We start from the raw sequence: 19,820 nt of genomic DNA, 5'->3' as shown, positions 1-19,820 counted from the left end.
GCAGTGTGAGGGGCAGAGGGAAGGCATTACCCCATGAAGCTCCTACCGAGAGTCCAGCAACAAAGAGACAAAGAGAAGAGAGTCAGTGAGGAGGCCTCGCCCTCCCCGAGTGCTCAGAGAAGATGCAGACACGTCCCTCGGATCTTCCTGATCTCTGGGTCTCCTCCGTAGCTCCACCCAAGCCCCCCACACGTGTCCCATGCCCACCACCATGCAGGGTCTGAGGGAGTCAATCCAGGCCCAGCCACAAGGGAGCTGAGTTTCGCCCACTAGGGAGTTAGAGAAACCAAAGGTCTAACTAACACTCCGACAGGGGAAGATAGCCACCAGCTCTGGCTGACCAAGCGGTGCAGCCGAGATCAAGGCAGGTAAGTTGTTCTGAAAGACCCAATAGGCAGGCACTAAACAAACCAGAGGCCTGCTCACCCAATGTCAGAACCACAAGCCGTGGCAGGGACAAGTGGGCCTTGAGATGCTCTCAACCCCACACAGCCCAGCCCCAAGTAGACAGCCCATGGAGGCCAGTGGGGCCCCCTCCTTCCCTTACCCCCACACCCACCACAGCTCTGGGACTGCAGCCCAGTCAGACCCAGAGCAGACATGGTACTTACGAGAAGGCAAATGCCACCAGGGCCCCACTGACCACGATGAAGTCCAGAATATTCCATAAGTCCCGGAAGTAGGCCCCAGGGTGTAGGAGCAGTCCCAAATCAATCATCTTCAGGGGAGAAACACATATTAGATGCTGACTATTTCAGAAAGAAAAGCAGGGCCAGGCCCCAGACTCATGGGGTTGGGGGGAAGGATGCCACTCAGATCACGTCCTCTGAGGGCCTCAGTGGGCCTTCAAACCTCAATGCCATTGATCCAAATATCCCTACATGGTCATGACTGGCTGAGATCTTGTCTGGGCTCCCAAATCCCCTGGAGAACCCCCCCCCCGCCTTGCTGGGCTGCAAGCATACACCACGCCAGGAAGCTCACGCCCTGCCCAGACCCTCAGAGGGTCAGCTCTCTGAAGCAGGAGGAAGAGCTGGTGGGGTTCACAAGGACCTGGCTCTGCCATCCCTAAAGCTGTGATTTCTGGCAAGCACCTTAATGTCTCCAAGCCTCAGCTTCCATGTCTATAAAATGGGATGACCAAAAAAAAAAAAAAACCTCCCCCATGAGTTTGCAAGAGGAAGTGAAGCAGCAGAGGTGATAGACAGACGCACGCGCACACACGGAAGTCACCACGCCACGGGCACATCCTAAACTGCCCTTAGCCAAAGATGGCACACGTGTGTGTGCACACGCTCACGGCCACTTGTCAGTGATAAAGGCGCAGTGCCCGTCAGTCCTCAGAGACAGAGCGACCACGCTGAAATGGCCTGTAGCCTAACATGAAGCACTACAGCTCTTTGAAACTGAAGTCTTCAGCGCCCACTCGCCATGATGTTTGGGTGCTGGGGCCCTCGCTCTTCCCAGCTTGACATCACGAGACAATCCTGAGGGTGGGCTGAGCCCACACTTGCACGCTCCCGGAAGCCTGTAACCCTTGGTTAGGGGGGTGGCAGAGACAGGAACGGCACTGGGGTGCTCTCCCAAAGCCGGTGTAACACTGTGGTGAATCTCTGGTGAACTGGCCTCTGCCCTCCGCAACACACATCAGCACACTCGTGTGCATGCATTCTCTCACTGAGCACACACCCAGAGCACACCCACCACATGCCCTCATCAGAGGCTACAGGCCCCGGCCCGTGTCAGTCATGAGGGAGGATGAGTGGAGCACTGGGCCACCAGGGCAACCACGTATCTCACCTTGATCACCATCTCAAAGGTGAAGACGCCTGTGAAAATGTAGTCCATGTACTTCAGAGCCTAGAACCAACAGGAAGGTTACTGTCAAAGGCTGGGCCGACAGCTTGAGCCTGGACAATTTCAGCAGCATCGTGCTTTTCCTCCGGGCCTCTGAACAGACAACTCCTTGGCAAGTGTGCATGTGGGCCAAGCCCTAGCCCCCCACCGGCCCCGGCAGCGGCCCTGGCCCCAGGCACATGCCCACTCTTCATCTGCAACTCAGGGCTGGGCCAGGAGGCACCCGCAGACCTTCATCCCCACATCCCACACCTCCAGAGGGAGCAGACAGGACCCTAGCAGGGCCCAGCCCCTCCACCACCTGAGGGCCATGCTCACGTTGTTCCTGGGCGAGTCTGTCCGCACTGGATCCTCGGCAGCCAGGGCAATGCTGCTCAGGGCGATGACCACGAGAATGACCATCTCAAAGTACCGCATGGTCACGATGTAATGGCAGAAGCGGCGGAGCCTGCAGGGCAAAGCACAGATCACCCGAGGCCCACCGATGAGCTGGGCTGGTCCCCCTCACCGGAGCGCATGCCTGGCCTCTCCCTGCGGAAGGCGTCACACCAGAACCAAGTTCTACTGAGTGTCCCTGTGGTTGGGAGACAGCGGCCAGGTGACCAATGGTGCCTCAGATTCTTGAGCGGGTGTCCCAGGAAGAGGGGTGGGAAGGCTGCAGAAACCCACAGCAGGGGTCAGCCCACGCATTCGCCTCCTGTGTGTGTGGACGGCGGTGCCCTCTGCAGATTTACAAAGGCTGTGGGGGGGGGGGGTCCCGGGAGGGCTGCTCAGAGAGGACAAGGCTGAACGCCAGCACTCCTGTGGACAGCAGGCCTCTCTGGAGAGCTCAGGAAACTTCTCTGGGTCTGTGCTGGCCCAGCTTGTCTGAGTCCCCAGAGCTGCGTGTGTCACCTGCCTCCCTGCAGCACCAGGCAGCATTACTGACCACTATTCTGTTCTGTTTGGGCACATGTCGGACATTGGGGCCCAGTGGTGGACAGGGCACCAGAAAACAGTGTGGACATACACCAACAGGAGGCCCTCAGATGCTCACAAATGCTCCAGCATAGCAGCAGGGACCAGGAGGCCTGCGAAGAACCCTCGGGGGGGCGGTGAAGCTGGTCCCAGGTGACAAGGAGGGGCAGCCACAGAACCAGCACACAGGGGGCGCGGGGACAGACCCGCGTCTCACCTCTGCGACCCGCGCCTCTCTCACCACCACTGCTCTACTCTTAGGGGCTTAGGTCTGAAGGGACCTTCCACCTCCCAGCCACACCCACCCACCTCTCTCTCTGCCTTGAAGGGACTACTACGCTCTCCTCTTCACCGTGACCACTGCCATACTCCGGCCTCCACGCCGACCAGAGCCACCCTTCCCAGGCCCCTGGTGAGCTCCTGGCGCACCTTCCTCTGCACAGACGCAGCTCTCCTCCTTCCTCCAGGACACTCGGTCTCTGCGTCTTTCCTTCTGCATCTCAGGACTGAGCATCCACCCTCAGCTCTGCCCCTAGCCAGGTGAGTCCCCCTGGCCCTGAGACATCCACTAGCTGCCCCTGCTCTGCACGGTCTGCACTCGCCTGCCCCAGCTCAGTGGAGCCCCAGCTGTCATGCAGAAACTCTGGGTGTCATCCCTGACATCTCCTTCCCCTTCCATATCTAATTTATCAAGTTCCCTAGATTCTCTCCAAAATGTCTTCCCAAGCATTTCACTCCCAAACCTCCCCACATGACCACCACCATCAGACCTCGACCATCTCTTCCTGAAAACCATGACCACCTACTAAGCTCTGGGCAAGGACTCTGCTGAAGTACGGCCTGACAGTGTCCCCCCTGACCCCAGCTGCCTACAACCTCTCTGCTCCCTCCCTCACACGTCAGTGCTCACAGGCAAGGGCCACACTCCCTAGCGGAGCAGAGTAGCTCCCAGGAAATGTGTGCTGAGTGAAAGCGTGAAGACAGGGAGGGAGTGGAGGCTGGGTAGAGAGACTGCAGGCTTGGAGGGATGGGGACGCAGGGCACAGCCTGACTGCATCGGATCTTGCTGCCCTCTGGCCCCCCTGCTCTACCACAGGGGCCTCGATCCACACACTTTGCTCTATCTGTTGCCAGGGTGGTCTCCCTCCCCTTCCTCACCAATCTCACCTCCCACTGACACCCAACCTGCCCTTCCCACCCTAACATTCGCACCCCCGGCAGCTTTGGCTTCCTCTTAGTACTTCTCACCATGTGATGTCTTAGGCCCCTTACTTATTTGTCTGGTTTGCTGTCTGTCTCTCCTACTTGCCCAGAAGCTTGTCAAGGACAGGGGTCCTTGTCTGTTCTGCTCCTTACTCCGTATTCCCAGCACCTAAAATGCTGCTAGTATGTAAGTACTGGGTGACCCAATGCAGTAGATGGACTGAGTGGATGAGAAATGCTGGTGACTTCATGATAAACAGAGGGGGAAAATGGGCAGACATGTGAGTGAACGTGGTGCACAGATGCATGCATGCGTGGACAGTGGGCATGATGGAAGGTGGACACATGAGGGACATAAACTGGGTGCGTGTGTGCGGCGATGAACAGTCACTGCAGTGGGGGGTAGTGGCTCTGGGGCTGACTGTGGGCTCACACCCCAGCTCTGCCACTAGGGCTGACTGGCTGTGTGTCTGTGGACAGGCCATGGACCTTCCCCGTGGCTCTGTGTCCTCATCTGTAGGGAGTGCTTGCAGATTGCTGTGATCATCAGGACATTAAAGTGCACAGAATCAGTGCCTGCCAGGTCACGTCTAGCGTACACTGCTACCGTGCACATGGACCACGGCCACAGACATGGGACAGGCACATGGCATGGGCAGGCGAAGGAGACTCACAGGTTGGTGGGGCTTAAACAGAACATGGAGCTGTATGGGACGATGGGTCGCGGGCCACTCCTCATCACATCATCAGCTTCCACCTCCTTCTTCCCCTCAGCTTGGCTTTCCAGGTCCACGTTACCACCTACAAGGACACAGGGCCACCAAGTTAGAGGTGTGGTGCACGTGAAGCCCGCATCACCCAGGTGTTACCCAAACAACAGACACAGTCCCAGCCCCAACCCCACCGGCCTTCAGGGACCCAGCCAGGGAAGGGCGTGTGGCTAAGAACAGAGCTTCACATGAGACTCCCTCCAATCATGGACAGATCACGACTGAGGACTGAGCCAGCACTGGAGGCCCTTCCTCACCTCTCACTGCACAAGGGTCAGGGCAGGGGCAGCACCAGGCCCTGTGCGGCTGGCTGTGGGCCTCTGCCTCCACTAGGGGCCGCTGGTGTAGATGTTCTACTGACACCCAAGTGCCCCCCCCCCCCACCCCCCCACCCCCGGCCCCAGAGACCAGGGCCAGCAGGCTCCCCTGCCTGGTTCAGGGATCAGTGCCTCCTTGAGAAAAGTCACCAATGCCCCACTGCTTCTGCAGGGATCGCGGGACCGCAGGACAGGGAGGAGCAGGGGCCAGCCCTGGACACTCTTCTGAACCTAGGAATCCAGGTGGACCCTGCCTGGGATTCTCTCCTTCAGGACCCTGGCAAAGGTCTGCAGAGCCAGGGCGGTGACCCAGGGAGAACTTCAGCAGAGCCCACATCTCGAATGGGCTCCTGCTCGGCTCCTCACTGCTCATTCCCCTGTCCCTAAGCCCCCACCCTTTGCTTTCCCACTAATCAAACTACCCAGGGTTAAGATGTCTTGTTAAGTAGATTCTCTTAGGTAGATTCTTGTTCTTATTAAGTAGATTCTGGTGTCTGTGCGTAGTGTTTTTCTCACAGTGACTTTTCATTTTTCACTATCCCAAAGTATGTTTCCATTCTTGTGGGTTAACAGAGTTCCCGAGACCTCGGGGATGCCCGGGAACACAGGCCAGTGACTTGGAGCCGATGCCTACTACTGTAGCTCATTTTTACTTCTTACAAGAAACATAAACGTAAAGAGGATGTTAAAAGGCAGAAGAAACGAGGGTGGTTATCCCCAGAGCCTGTGTGGCCGCCAATCCCAGAGAGGACAACTAGCCCGAGAAGAAGCCCTGGGTGCACGTGGAAGAGCTCATAGCAACAGCAGGAGCTCCCTGCTGATGGTCATTATATAATCTTCTCAGAGAGCAGTTTGGCAATAAAGTCCTAAAAAATTCTATTTATTGATTTAATCTGTAACCTGTATTCACAAAGGTGTTTGTTGTAAGTTCCTCTACAATAACAAAAAAATTACAAAATGTACAATCATAGGAAAAAGACTAAGTATGCAATATTCACATGATTCACCATACGACAGATATTAAAAAATGCCTACAAATAGTTTCAATGACAAAAGAAGCTTATGATATTGTAAGTTAAAAAAAAAAAAAGGCTGCATACTTGTACATCCCAGATGAGCTCAACTCCAAAACAATAATATATATGGGGAGAGAAATAACACCAAAACAATTATAATAATTGTGGTGATCTCTCAATAGCTGACAGTAATTTTAATTCCCTTCACTATACTTTTAACACTTGAAAAAATTTTCCATGATGAGCATGCATTATTTTTAAATTAAGAAACGTTTATTATTTTAAAACCACAGCTTTTCTTTTCAGACTCCTCCACAGTAACAATAAGGCAGGACCAATATGGACTCAATGAAGAATTTTGCTGCTCAAAATAAGTGGAACAAAGATGCCAGAAACTGGATGGAAATACTCCTCCTGAAATAGATTTACAGCAACAACAAAAGTCATCAATTAAGTCAAAGCAGACCAAGAAAAACAGGAGAGGATCAAAATGGAACTGCAGCAGGCTAAGTAAGTTCATTGTTAGAAGCAGGTTGCTAAAAAAACAAACAAACAAAAGACTTGACAGTAACAAAAATTAAATCATGAAACAGGACACTGCATCCAGCAAAATGGCCAGATACAGAGCGAGGATGAAGAGAACATTCACGAGAAACAACCACATGCTGGACGTGGTCCAAGCGCTTTTTGCCTCATAACAGCACTCACCAGCTTGTGCCGCCACCTCTCTGTTCTGGATGAAGACCTGAGACATGACCTCGTGGGGAAGTGATCTGCCGAGGCCGGGATAAGGGTCCAGCCTTGGGCTCACTACAGGGTCGGGAGCTACATGAGGGTTCACACTAAACTGCTCTCTTCAAAGAGAGCTCAAGTGAGCCCAGACTGCTAGTGCCCTGGGCTTCCGGGAAAGCAGATTAATGACACAAGCATCCCTCATCTGGCCCTACAGATTGGGCAACCCGTCTCAACTTGAAGAGAATTTCAGCCCTACAGACATCCATGCTACAGAAAGAATTTCTCTCCTATACATTCAGAAGGGCACGAGCTATATGCCACCCTCGAGAGAACTGAAAAAGCAGTCCATCAGTTCATTTTCTATAGGGCTTCATTATCTCACAAAACCCCAGCCAAGAAATGGTGGATTAAGGTCAGTCATATATGAACTCAAAATAAAAAATATCACCAAACAGACCAGGAAGCAAGGTCACCATGAATGAAAGACAGCAGAAATAAGTAATTGGTTTACACCCCCCACAGACTTCAGATAACAAGAATTAAAAAAAAAAAAAAAAATTTAGATGGAGAATATAAAGTAGCTAAATATAAATATGTAAATCAATAAAAAATTAATCTTAAAGAGATGAACGAACAATAGAAGTCTATAAAATTAACCCAGCATTTCCATGACCTGTGACAGAGAAACTTAAAATGGACTCATCCTCCCACTGAAAACAACCATAAAAACGGAACAAAATATATAATGTAAGTGTTTAAAGGCACAACAAGTCACAATCCTGGGAGGAAGGGAAGCACAGAGGTGACCCCATATTCCCCCAAGATTTTCCCCTAAGGCCATGTACCTATTTGTAGTGCAAGGAAACAGAACCCAGTAGAAAGCAACACTCTTACAGGGAGGAAGAGAAAAAGACTGGAGTTTGGGAACGACAAAGTGTCTGGGAATGAGGGGCAAAATCCCAGAGTGAAGTGCAGGGGAGACGTGAGTCACTCCACCAGCCCCAGTTAATCCCGCACCACCACCCCCCCCCCACTGCTGCATATGTGCAAGAGGAGTCTGGCCTCCACTGGAGGAAAACGCCCTGAAGGAAGCTCGTGTCAAAGAAGAGGGCAAGGCTGAAGGCTTGATGCCAGATGTCAATGCCAACAGAGATTTAATTCTGCTGGCACTCAATTTTATTAGGGTTCTTCCTGTTTGTGTTAGTGTTCTAGTTACAGAGCTGCACAGATGTGGAATCATTGCCCTTTACCCTACTATAAGGCCTATTATTTCCAGGGTATGGCATTTTCAGGAATGCACACATCATGTTGTAGCAGGAATGTCTGTAGTTAAGAAAGACAGAAAATGATATTAATCAGAAACTCAAGAAATAATAAGTGTTGGGGAGGATGTGGAGAGAAAGGAACCCTCTTGCACTGTTGGTAGGAATGCAAACTGCTGCAGCCACTGTGGAAAACAGTATGGAGTTTCCGCAAAAAAATTAAAAATAGAATTACCACATGATCCAGTGATTCCACTACTGAGTATTTACCCAAAGAATAGGAAAACACTAATCAAAAAGATACATGCACCACTGTGTTTACTGCAGCATTATTTACAATAGCCAAAATATGGAAGCAACACAAGTATGCAGTGATAGATGAATGGATAAAGAAGATGTGGTATATATATATACAATAGAATATTACTCAGTATTAAAAGGAATGAAATCTTGGGGCGCCTGGGTGGCTCAGTTGGTTAAGCGACTGCCTTCGGCTCAGGTCATGATCCCAGGGTCCTGGGATCGAGTCCCGCATCGGGCTCCCTGCTCAGCGGGGGGTCTGCTTCTCCCTCTGACCCTCTTCCCGCTCGTGCTCTCTGTCTCTCATTCTCTCTCTCAAAAAAAAAAAAAAAATCTTTAAAAAAAAAAAAAAAAGAATGAAATCTTGCCATTTGCAACAATATGGATGGATATAGAGAGTATTATGCTAAGTGAAATAAGTAAATCCAAGAAAGACAAATACCACATGATTTCATTCATATGTAGAATTTAAGAAACAAAACATTTGAACAAACAAATTAAAAAGAGACAAACAAAAAAACAGACACTTATATACAGAGAAAAAACTGCTGGTTGCCAAAGGGGAGGTAGGTGGGGGAACGTGTGAAATAGGTGAAGGCGATCAAGAGTCCACTTATCATGAGGAGCACTGAGTGATGTATAGAATTGCTGAATCAGGGCCACCTGGGTGGCTCAGTCAGTGAAGCGTCTGCCTTCGGCTCAGGTCATGATCTCAGGGTCCTGGGATCAAGCCCCACATCGGGCTCCTTGCTCAGCAGGGAGTCTGCTTCTCTCTCTCCCTCTGCCTCTACCCACCCCTGCTCATGCTCTCTCTCTTTCCTCTCAAATAAATAAAAAGAGAAATCTTAAAAAAAAAAAAAGAATTGCTGAATCACTATATTGTACACCTGAAACTAATATAACACTGCATGTTAATTATACTTCAATGAAAAAAGAAATAAAATGATATAAAAAAAGATCTAAGATGCAATATAAAAAGGAAAGCCAAGAAACTGATAAATCTAAATAAACATGATCTCTATAAAGTCAAAACAATAATAATAACTACTTTGTAAGGTTAGAAAAGGGACTACAATGCTGTCCTACAAAGGAAGTTGGGAGAAATGTGATTGCAACAGGGGCATAGCCTTGCTCAAAGGGGAACTTAGAGTAAAAAATAACTACAGACTTTGTTACACATGCACAATAGCCATTACAAGGGTAACCACTAAAAAAAAATGAAACAGAAATAGAGTTCATAGCTTTTAAACTAGTAGAGGGAAAAATGTGATACGTAAGCAAATAAACAACCAATTATTCAATATTTCTAAAAGGAAGCAAAGAAGAAAAAAGCATAGGAAAAATGGAAAAAATGTCACAATCTAAAATGGATGAAGCAATAAAAAGGTAAAATAAAACAGATGAAGCAAGTCCAAGTAAACTAATACAATAAATACAAGTCCACTCAACCTGGTTGTTAGCTGACATAGATTATTCAGCTGGATTTTTAAAACATACAGTTATCTGCAGTTTCCAAGAGACACGCCTAAAATATAAGGCCACATAAAGGTTGCAAGTCAAAAGATGGAAAAAGATACAGCTGCCAAATGTTTCTTTTTAAAAAAAAAAAAAAAAGAAGAAGTTCAGTTCTCTATCCGCATCAGAAAAATACACTTTAAGAAAAAATCATTATTAGAGTGACAGAGGGTCAGTACAAGAGGACAAGAGGCTCAGACCTTGTGAGACGTAAGGGTTCACACACATATAAAAAACCCCAAATACAGAAATCAATATATATCTTCATAGAAGTTTTGGGTTTTTTAATGAAGAAATAAAACAAAAATCCCCACAAAAGAGGTTCAGAAACATAGAGCTACTATTGTATAAACATATACAGCAGTACTTGGTCATCTGTTAAGACTGTTTTCTATAATGAGCTGCATGTTTCAAACTATTCGAAGAACTGACAAGTCTAAAAAAAGAAAGATTTCAATGTACCTCACTCAATTATCAATGGCTCAGTCAGTCAAAATATTAGTGAATATACAGCATACTTAGCAATACAACTAAAAACTTGATTTAGCAAATATAAAAAGACCAGTGATTAACTGAACATAATAAAAAATAAATAAATGTTTTTTAAAAGGCCAGTGTTCCCCAAATTAGAGAAAACATATTCCTCTTTTCTTTTTCAAAGATGTATTTATTTATTTGAGAGAGAGAGAAAGCATGAGTGAGAGGGGCAAATGGAGAGGGAAAGAGAATCTCAAGCAGACTCCACACCAAGCGCAGAATCTGACATGGGGCTTGATCTCACACCTCTGAGATCACAACCTGAGCTGAAATGAAGAGTTGGAAGCTTAACTGACTGCACCACTCAGGTACCCCAAAAACATATTCCTCTTAAGCACATGTGGAAACATTTACAAAAGTTGACCATGTGCCAAGCCATAAAGAAATTATAAATATATCTCAAAGGAAACCATCATACAGGTCATGTTCTCTAACCACAGTGCAATTAAGTTAGAAATTAAGGCAGTAATCAGAAACAAAAAGATTAATTAAGATTTAAATTTTTTGATTGGAAATTAAAAAACAGACTTTAAAGAGTTCATCGGTCAAAAATTATGTATTTATAGGCAGTATAACTGTGTCTACATAGAAAACAAAATAATCTACAGAGAAATTATTTAGGGTAATAAGAAAGTTTACTTGGCAACTCTGGCTGCAGACAAACCCAACATACTTAAAAATACAATTTTTTAAACAATATCATTTAAAAAACAGAACAAGCAACATAACAAAGACAAAAAAAGGAATTTTAGGGCAGTGAAACTACTCTCTTTGATACTATAAAGGTAGATGTGTGTCATTATTATATTTGTCCAAACCCTTACAACGTAAAACACCAAGCGTGAACTCCAATATAATCTATGAACTTTGGGTGTAGGCTCATTGTAACAAATCTATCACTTTAGCGGGGGGGGGTTGCTTATAGCAAGGGAGGTTGTACATGTGCGTGGGCAGTGAGTATACAGCAAATCTATACTTTCTGCTTAATTTTACTGTGAACCCAAAACTGCTCTAAAAAAAAACCAAAAAGATAAACAGTTTGTATAAGGGGAAAGAGATATAAATACAAAATCAAAGAAGATAAAAATCCTATACTCTTACATTTGAATGACAAATGCCAAAAGAATACATGATATATTCTTCTCTTTAAAAAAGAAAAAAAGTACAACATCCATTCATGTTGTCCATCCCTCAACAAAGTAGGTTTTAGAGGGAACATACCTCAACATAATAAAGGCCTTGTATGAAAAACCCACAGCTAACATCATATTCAATGGGGAAAGCTGAGAGCTATTCCCCTAAGATCAGGAACAAGACAAGATGTCCACTCTTACCATTTTTATTCAACACAGTACTGGAAGTCCTAGCCACAGCAATCAGACAAGAAAAAGAAATAAAAGGCATCCAAATTGGTAACAAAGGAGTAAAACTTTCACTATTTGCAGATGATATGATACCCTAAAGAGAAAACCCCAAAGACTCCACCAAAAAACTATTAGAACTGATAAATGAATTCAGTAAAGTTGCAGGATACAAAATCCACATACAGAAATCTGTTGCATTTCTATACAGTACTAATGAAATATCAGAAAGAGAAATTAAGAAACTAATCTCATTTACAATTGCACCAAAAGTAATAAAATAAACTTAACCAAACAGGAAAGACCTGTACTCTGAAAACTATAAAACACTAATGAAAGGAATCTAAGATGACATAAATAAATGGAGGGATATTCCATGCTCACGGATTGGAAGAACAAATACTGCTAAAATGTCCATATTACCCAAAGCAATCTCCAGATTTAATGCAATCTCTATCAAAATACAAACAGCATTTTTCACAGAATTAGAACAAATAATCCTAAAATTTGTATGGAACTAAAAAAGTCCTGAATAGCCAAAGCAACCTTGAAAAAGAAGGACGAAGCTGGAGGTATTACAATCCCAGATTTCAAGATATACTACAAAGCTGTAGTAATCAAAATAGTACGGTATTGCCACAAAAACAGACACATAGATTAAAAGAACAAAACAGAAAACCCAAAAATAAACCCATGTTTATATGGTCAATTAATCTATGACAAAGGAGGCAAGACTATGCAATGGAAAAAAATCTCTTCGACAAATGGTGTTGGGGTGTCTGCCTTTGGCTCAGGTTATGATCCTGGGTCCTGGGATTGAGCCCCATGTCGGCATTCCTGCTCAGTGTGGAGCCTACTTCTCCTTCTCCCTCTACTCCTCCCCCCTGCTTGCTCTCTCTCTCTCCTGCTCTCTCTCTCTCTCAAAATAAATAAAAATTTTTAAAAAATGGTTTTGGGCAAATTGGACAGCTACATGCAAAAGAATGAACCTGGACCATTATCTTACACCATACACAAAAATAAACTCAAAGTGGATTAAAAGACCTAAATGTGAGGCCTGAAACCATAAAAATCCTAAAAGAGAGAAAAGGCAGTAATTTCTCTGATATCGGCTATAGCAACATTTTTCTAGATAAGTCTCCTGAGGCAAGGGAAACAAAAGCAATATTTTTTTTTTTAAGATTTTATTTATTTATTTGAGAGAGAGAATGAGAGACAGAGAGCACGAGAGGGAAGAGGGTCAGAGGGAGAAGCAGACCCCTTGCTGAGCAGGGAGCCTGATGTGGGACTCGATCCCGGGACTCCAGGATCATGACCTGAGCCGAAGGCAGTCGCTTAACCAACTGAGCCACCCAGGCGCCCGAAACAAAAGCAATATTAAACTATTGGGACTTCATCACAATAAAAAGCTTCTGAACAGTGAAGTAAACATTCAACAACAACAAAAAAGGACAACCTACTGAATGGGAAAAGATATTTGCAAATGACATATCCAATAAAGGGCTAGTATCCAAAATATATAAAGAACTTATACAAGTCAACACCAAAAAAACCCAAATAATCCAATTAAAAAATGGGCAGAAGACATGAACATTTTCCCAAAGAAGACATATAGATGGCTAACGGACACACGAAAAGATGCTCAACATCACTAATCATCAGGGAAATGGAAATCAAAACCATGATGAGATATTACCTCACACCTGTCAGAATGGCTAAAATCAAAAACACACAAACAAGTGTTGACAGGATGTAGAGAGAAAGGAACACTTGTGCACTATTGGATGAATGCAAACTGGGGCAGCCGCTGTGGAACCAGTATGGAGATTAATCAAAAAGTTAAAAATAGAATTACCACGTGATCCAGCCATTGCACTACTAGGTATTTACCAAAGAATACAAAAACACTAACTCAAAAAGATACATGCAGGGGCGCCTGGGTGGCTTAGTCAGTTAAGTGTCCAACTCTTGATTTTGACTCAGGTCATGATCTCAGGGTGGTGAGATCGAGCCCTGCATCAGGCTCCACACTCAGCAGGGAGTCTGCTTGAGATTCTCTCTCTCCCTCTGCCCCTCCTCACCACCACACGCATGCTCTCTCTCTCAAATAAAAAATAAATAAATCTTAAAAAAAAAAAAGATACATGCACCCCTATGTTTATAGCAGCATTATTTACAATAGCCAAACTATGGAAGCAGCCCAAGTGTCTATCAATAGATGAATGAATAAAGAAGATGTGATATATGGAATCACAATGGAATATTTCTCAGCCATAAAACAATGAAATCGTGCCATTTAAACACCAGAGATGGATCTAGAGAGTATAATACTAAGTGAAATAAGTCAGAGGAAAACAAATACCACAGGATTTCACCCATATGTGGAACTGAATAAACAAAACAACAACAACAAAAAAAACATGCAAAGAAAAAAAGAGACAGACTCTTCACTATAAAGAAAAAACTGGTGGTTACCACAGGGGAGGTGGGGTTGGGGATGGGTGAAACAGGTGAGGGGATTAAGAGGACACTTACCATGATGAGCACTGAGTAATGCACAGAATTGTTGAATCACTATATTGCATACTTGAAGCTAATATAACACTGTACATTAATTATACTGGAATTTAAATAAGTTGGAAGCTTGGGGCGCCTGGGTGGCTCAGTTGGTTAAGCGTCTGCCTTCAGCTCAGGTCATGATCTCAGGGTCCTGGGATTGAGCCCCGCATCGGGTTCCCTGCTCAGAGGGGAGCCTGCTTCTCCCTCTGCCTGCTATTCCACCTGCTTGTGCTCTCTCTCTTTCTCTGTCAAATAAAAAAAAAATCTTTAAAAAAAAAAATAAGACTTAAAAACTTAAAAAAAAGTTGGAAGCAATAAAAACTCAGTAGCAACAACCACATTGCTAAATAAACACCATTTCTCATCAAAGGAGCCACAGTATCTCAGATCAGGTTCTACAGAAGCAGACCATAAGATGAGGGGCCATGTGCAAGTGACTGATTACTACCAGAATAAACTGGAAGGAAGTGAGGAAAACATAACAGGAAAGAGAAAACAGCCAAGCAAGAGTGCAACAGCAGGGTCAGGCTGCTCCCACAGGGACTCTGGGGTCTGAGTTAAACCTCAAAGTTATCCCAACCTGAAGCCACAGGGCTGGGCTTTCCTACTCTTTACACCACTCCTTCATTAGCTCTGGTCACCTGGGAGATGTATGTCCACTTCCTGTCCCCTCCCTTGGTGGTCAATGGCAGTCCTCCAGGAGGAGCTGAAGGCGAGACCACTGAAGTAAGAGGATGGAAATGTGTAGGAACAGCCAGTGTCCAGTACACAGGTCTTCTTGGAGAGATGGTGGACTCCATGTCTGGGGCAGAAAAGGTACATAATAATCCTGGAACACTTTGTTTTAGATGAAAACCAGAAAGCTATCAAAGACAACTTATGCATGTGAGGTAAAAAAAAAAAAAAAAAAAAAAAAGCCAACTGTAAGGGGCTCCCACTGGTGAAAGATGGGACAATCTGAGCACCAAAAGTAATAGTGAGTTCCAAGAACTAAAGCACACCAAACACATTAAAATAAAAAAAGCTCATACTGATAATTCTCATAAATCTCTAATTGGCCATATTTGGAGTTTCTGGGCACCAATTCACTATTGTAAAGATCCATACATAGGGGCGCCTGGGTGGCTCAGTTGGTTAAGCATCTGACTCTTTTTTTTTTTTTTTTTTAAGATTTTATTTATTTATTTGACAGAGAAAGACATAGTGAGAGAGGGAACACAAGCAGGGGGAGCGGGAGAGGGAGAAGCAGGCTTCCCATTGAGCAGGGAGCCCTATGCGGGGCTCGATCCCAGGACCCTGGATCATGACCAGAGCCGAAGGCAGATGCTTAACGACTGAGCCACCCAGGCGCCCCAAGCATCTGACTCTTGATCTCAGCTCAGGTCTTGATCTCAGGGTCGTGAGTTCAAGCCCGCCACCTCAAATAAATAAAATCTTTAAAAATATATAAATAAATAAATACCCATACATAAAGGGACAGAATTAAGTATGTATCTTGCTTAATACAAATACAAACTATATTCCAAATAGTTGATGAGGTAAGTTCTTCCTTATAGAAAAGGTAAAAATAATAAATGCATAAAGAATGACAGAATCATAAATTCACCATTGGGTGACACATAATGAAATAACAGACCTGGGTAACAAACATCAGTGTCTACTAAGACCTTCAGGGAAAAGCCTGGTAGAGAAACCACTGTAACAATAACCAGAAGGAAAACACTATGACACTAGATACTATGTATCTCCTGCTGTAAGGCAACAGAAGTGTAGGCCACCTATGAAGCTTCCCCAAAAGAGGTTAATTTGATTCCAATCAAGTCTCTAGATCTGTGGGTTACAAACAAGGGCAATTTTGCCTCCCAGGGACATTTGGTAACCTCTGGAGACATGTTCTACTTGTCCCAATCAGAGGGTGCTGCTGGCATCTGGAGGGTGAAGGCCAGAGATGCTGATGAACACCCTAAAAACCACAGGACTACCACCACCAACAAAACAAGGTTCAGAAGATCTGCCTTAGATCTAATTTCCATTTAACAGGAGATACTGAGGATAGAGGAATGTATTAAATGACACCATGATGCAATCAATCAAATGCAGAACGTGGGAAATCCTCCAGGACAAATGACATAGTTTCTTCAACAAAAAATGGTATGCATAAAATAAGAGGGGAGAAATTGTTATAGAGTAAAAGAGACACAGATCAAGCAACAGCAGATGAGTAAACCTTGTTTTGATCCTGATACTAACAAATCAATTGTAAAAAGTTATTTTTTAGATAACTGGTAAAATTTAAACTTGGGATAGATATTAATATTATTAAATTATTATCAATATTGCTGTGTATAACAACACTTTGTGGCTGTTACATCCTTAATTTTTAGAGATGCTTACAGACACAGTTAAACCTAAAACAATATACAAAAAGCATAGGGGAAAAAAAAGGAGAAGATTCAAAGTGAAGATTATCAAAATGTGGATAACTGCTTAAGAGTAGGTGACAGAATATGAGGATTCATTATACTTGTGTCTCTACTTTCAATGCTTCAATTTTCCACAGTAAAAAAGTTTTCCTTTAAACAGCCTGGAGAGAAGACAGAGCCACACAGAAGAGTAATTTAGACTAACAGCTGGTTTCTCCACAAGAACGGCAGGAGGCAGAAAGACAGTGGAATGGTTGCACTATGGACAGAAAATAATTAACAAACTAGAATTCCATATAAAACAAAACTACTTTTTACTAACAATGGTAAAATAAAGATTTTTCAAGCAAATTGAGAAAAATTTCCACCATCAAACCTCACTAAAAGAAATCAGAAAAGATGTTGTTCAAACACAAGGGTGGAGGGAAGCCAAATGGATGATCCAAAATACAAGAATTGATGAAATATTAGAACGTATAATGATATCCACAGCAAAAAAAAAAAAAAAAAACACATAAAGAAACTTCTGCCATGTGGAAATTCAAAACTACGTTTATAAATAAGTCATGGATCAAATAAGAAATCATAATGAAATCTGGAAAAAGATTTAGAAGTATGAAAACTATGTGTTTGAAAACTTGTAAGACCACTAAAACCCTTCTCAGAGTAAAGGTTAAAGACTTAAACACATTAGCAAAGTAGAGGAGCTTAAATGCCAGGAGCTGAGTATCCAACTAATAACTGGGAAAAAGAATATTATGATGAAGACATAGAAAGTGGAAGAAAAAATAATAAATAAGAACAGAAATAAAACAGAAAACAGAGATACAATGGCGAAGATCAAGAAAGCCAAAAATTGAGACTACCAAAAATTGATAGTCTATTTAACTTGACAAACATTTAGGGGAAAAAGGGGTTACCAAGGGAAGGAAAGAAGGAAGGAAATTAGAAATGTCGCAGTGACCACAACTACAAATCCAGCAGAAACTAAAAAGATAAGAGGCTATCCCACAGATAATGGCAGTCACCTCTACTCAAGTTCTCCCTGTATCCTCTATAAACTACACAGCCAGCAAGGAAAGGTAATAAAATAATCCACAGTCCAGACCTACAGCATACGGGAAATAAGAAGTACAAGGTTGAACTTACATGTAAGTGAGGAAATGAACCCTGAAGCCTGCACACTCAGGCATCAAGCAGGGATTGTGTGGAGGAGGGAAAGGACAGCAGGGTCAAGGTGACGGTGGGACACGGACACACCATCAACAGGTATTCGTCCGTGGAAGAGGGGGCCCCACCCTAAGCAGAGGAATACTGAAATCCGAGCCCTGCTATTGGTGACTCTCGGGAAGTACGCGGGACTGACAACAGCAGCCTCGGAAAGACACTGATTCTGGAGGCAAAAGGCATACTTGGAAGGGAGAAGCACACTTCAGTTGCTTGGTGATGAAGGGACAGAAAGAAACAAGTGGCTGCAGCCCAGGGTCCTCCAGAGATGGGGTGTCACCACCGAACTAGAACTGGACAGCACGCCCAACAAGGCACCGCTGAATAAAGAGACTGCATTTCACAGAACTGACAGAAGAGGGTGCTCTTGAACCAGAGAGCAAGAAGCCACCCGAGCCCCTCCCTCTTCTCCACAAAATCACATGTAATTACTGGTCTAGGAAAATTCAACACACTTCCTCATTATCAGAAAATGGAACCCCACATTCCTACAAAGCTTCTACCAAAAGAAAACAAAGTAAGGATGAAACGTTTCAGCTAATAAAAATACTCCACAAAAAAACAACTGCAAAGCAGAGGAAAAGCAAACTACAACACAACTTTCTAACATGAATCAAATATAATTAAACCAGCAATTGCTAATAAGAAAAACCACCACAAGTAAGATTAAAAGCTCAAAATAAAAATGTATGGAAAACCAGGAGATGAGAGATGAGAGATGAGAGTTGACCAAACTCAGGAGAGACACTGAAAAAGAAATCCCCTGAGAAATGAAGTTAAAGAGAAAGACAAGACTGCCTCAGAAACCTTACAAGGAGTCCAAGGGAAAACAGACATGACTGAAATTATAGCAAGATGAAAAGAAGACAGGGGTCAAATAAGCCATGAGGAAAAGTATGAAAGAGGGAATGAATTTTCAAAAGAATCAGAGAGAAAATGATACATAGAAGACAAAGTAGATCAACATCTGTATAACTGGAACACCTGAAAAACAAAAGTAACACAACGTAATAGAACTAACATTTAAGACTATAATCCCAGAATTTTTTCCTGAAAGGAAATAGCACCTGTCAATTGATTTTTGATTAAAATGCCAAAGAAATTCTATGAAAAAAGGATAATCTTTTCAGCAAGTAGCAGCAGAACAAATGCATGTCCATGCAGGGGGGAGGGAGGTAGGGGATAAGAAAATCTTCTACCCTAACCTCATGCCATATGTAAAAATTAACTCAAGACTTGAGCTCTTAGAAAGATCCATCCCACTAAGCACAACAGAAACCCCCTAGGCATCCTACATAAGGCAAACATAAGATTCTGAAAGGTGGAGAGAATCCAGATCAGTTAGGGACCTTGGGGCCTGAGGAACAACACGGCAATAAGTTTTTCTTTTCTGGGTTTTCCTCTATGCCTCATCTAACCTTGGTGCAGGAGAGCCAGCAGCCCAGAAATCTCAGCAGGCACATATTTTCAAAAGCCCCCCAAAAAGCCAGCTCTCCCTAATGACACGACCAGGAAAGATGCAGCCTAGCAAGACAGGAAACTTATAGATTATATGTCTATATATTATATAAACAATAACCACTCTACTACAGCCAAACACCCCAAAAAAAACTGCAACTCTACCTTGGCTCATATGAGCAGAGACCAAGTCGAAAGTGCAGACTTCTATCCTCACTAGCCTGTAATGAGGTACCCCAAAGCCCCTGCCAGGGTGGAATCAGAGAGAGCCAAGTAGGGAGCAGAGATTTTCATCCTCACCCTGTGAGAACAGGACCCCCCAA

The 19,820-nt window shown here is 44.2% G+C and overlaps 1 protein-coding gene across 9 annotated transcripts in view; it reads right to left on the bottom strand.

Annotated features, from left to right (window-relative positions):
- Positions 1-19,820, bottom strand: part of CACNA1B (calcium voltage-gated channel subunit alpha1 B) — a 186,446-nt gene that overhangs the window by 55,451 nt on the left and 111,175 nt on the right. For 7 of the 9 annotated variants that reach the window (XM_032398848.1, XM_032398851.1, XM_032398854.1 and 4 more), the window contains 4 exons: positions 4,692-4,818; positions 2,176-2,305; positions 1,801-1,860; positions 612-718 (listed from right to left, as the gene is read on the bottom strand). In XM_032398848.1, coding sequence (XP_032254739.1) covers positions 612-718; positions 1,801-1,860; positions 2,176-2,305; positions 4,692-4,818 — 424 coding nt within the window. Of the gene's footprint in view, positions 1-30; positions 43-611; positions 719-1,800; positions 1,861-2,175; positions 2,306-4,691; positions 4,819-19,820 lie in introns of all 9 variants that reach the window. The other 2 variants (XM_032398850.1, XM_032398852.1) reach the window with 1 other exon arrangement.

The sequence above is a fragment of the Phoca vitulina genome, unplaced genomic scaffold, assembly GCF_004348235.1.
Source record: "Phoca vitulina isolate PV1807 unplaced genomic scaffold, GSC_HSeal_1.0 scaffold121, whole genome shotgun sequence".
In the NCBI taxonomy this organism is placed as follows: Eukaryota; Metazoa; Chordata; class Mammalia; order Carnivora; family Phocidae; genus Phoca; species Phoca vitulina.
This window is presented reverse-complemented; position numbering and strand designations above follow the sequence as displayed.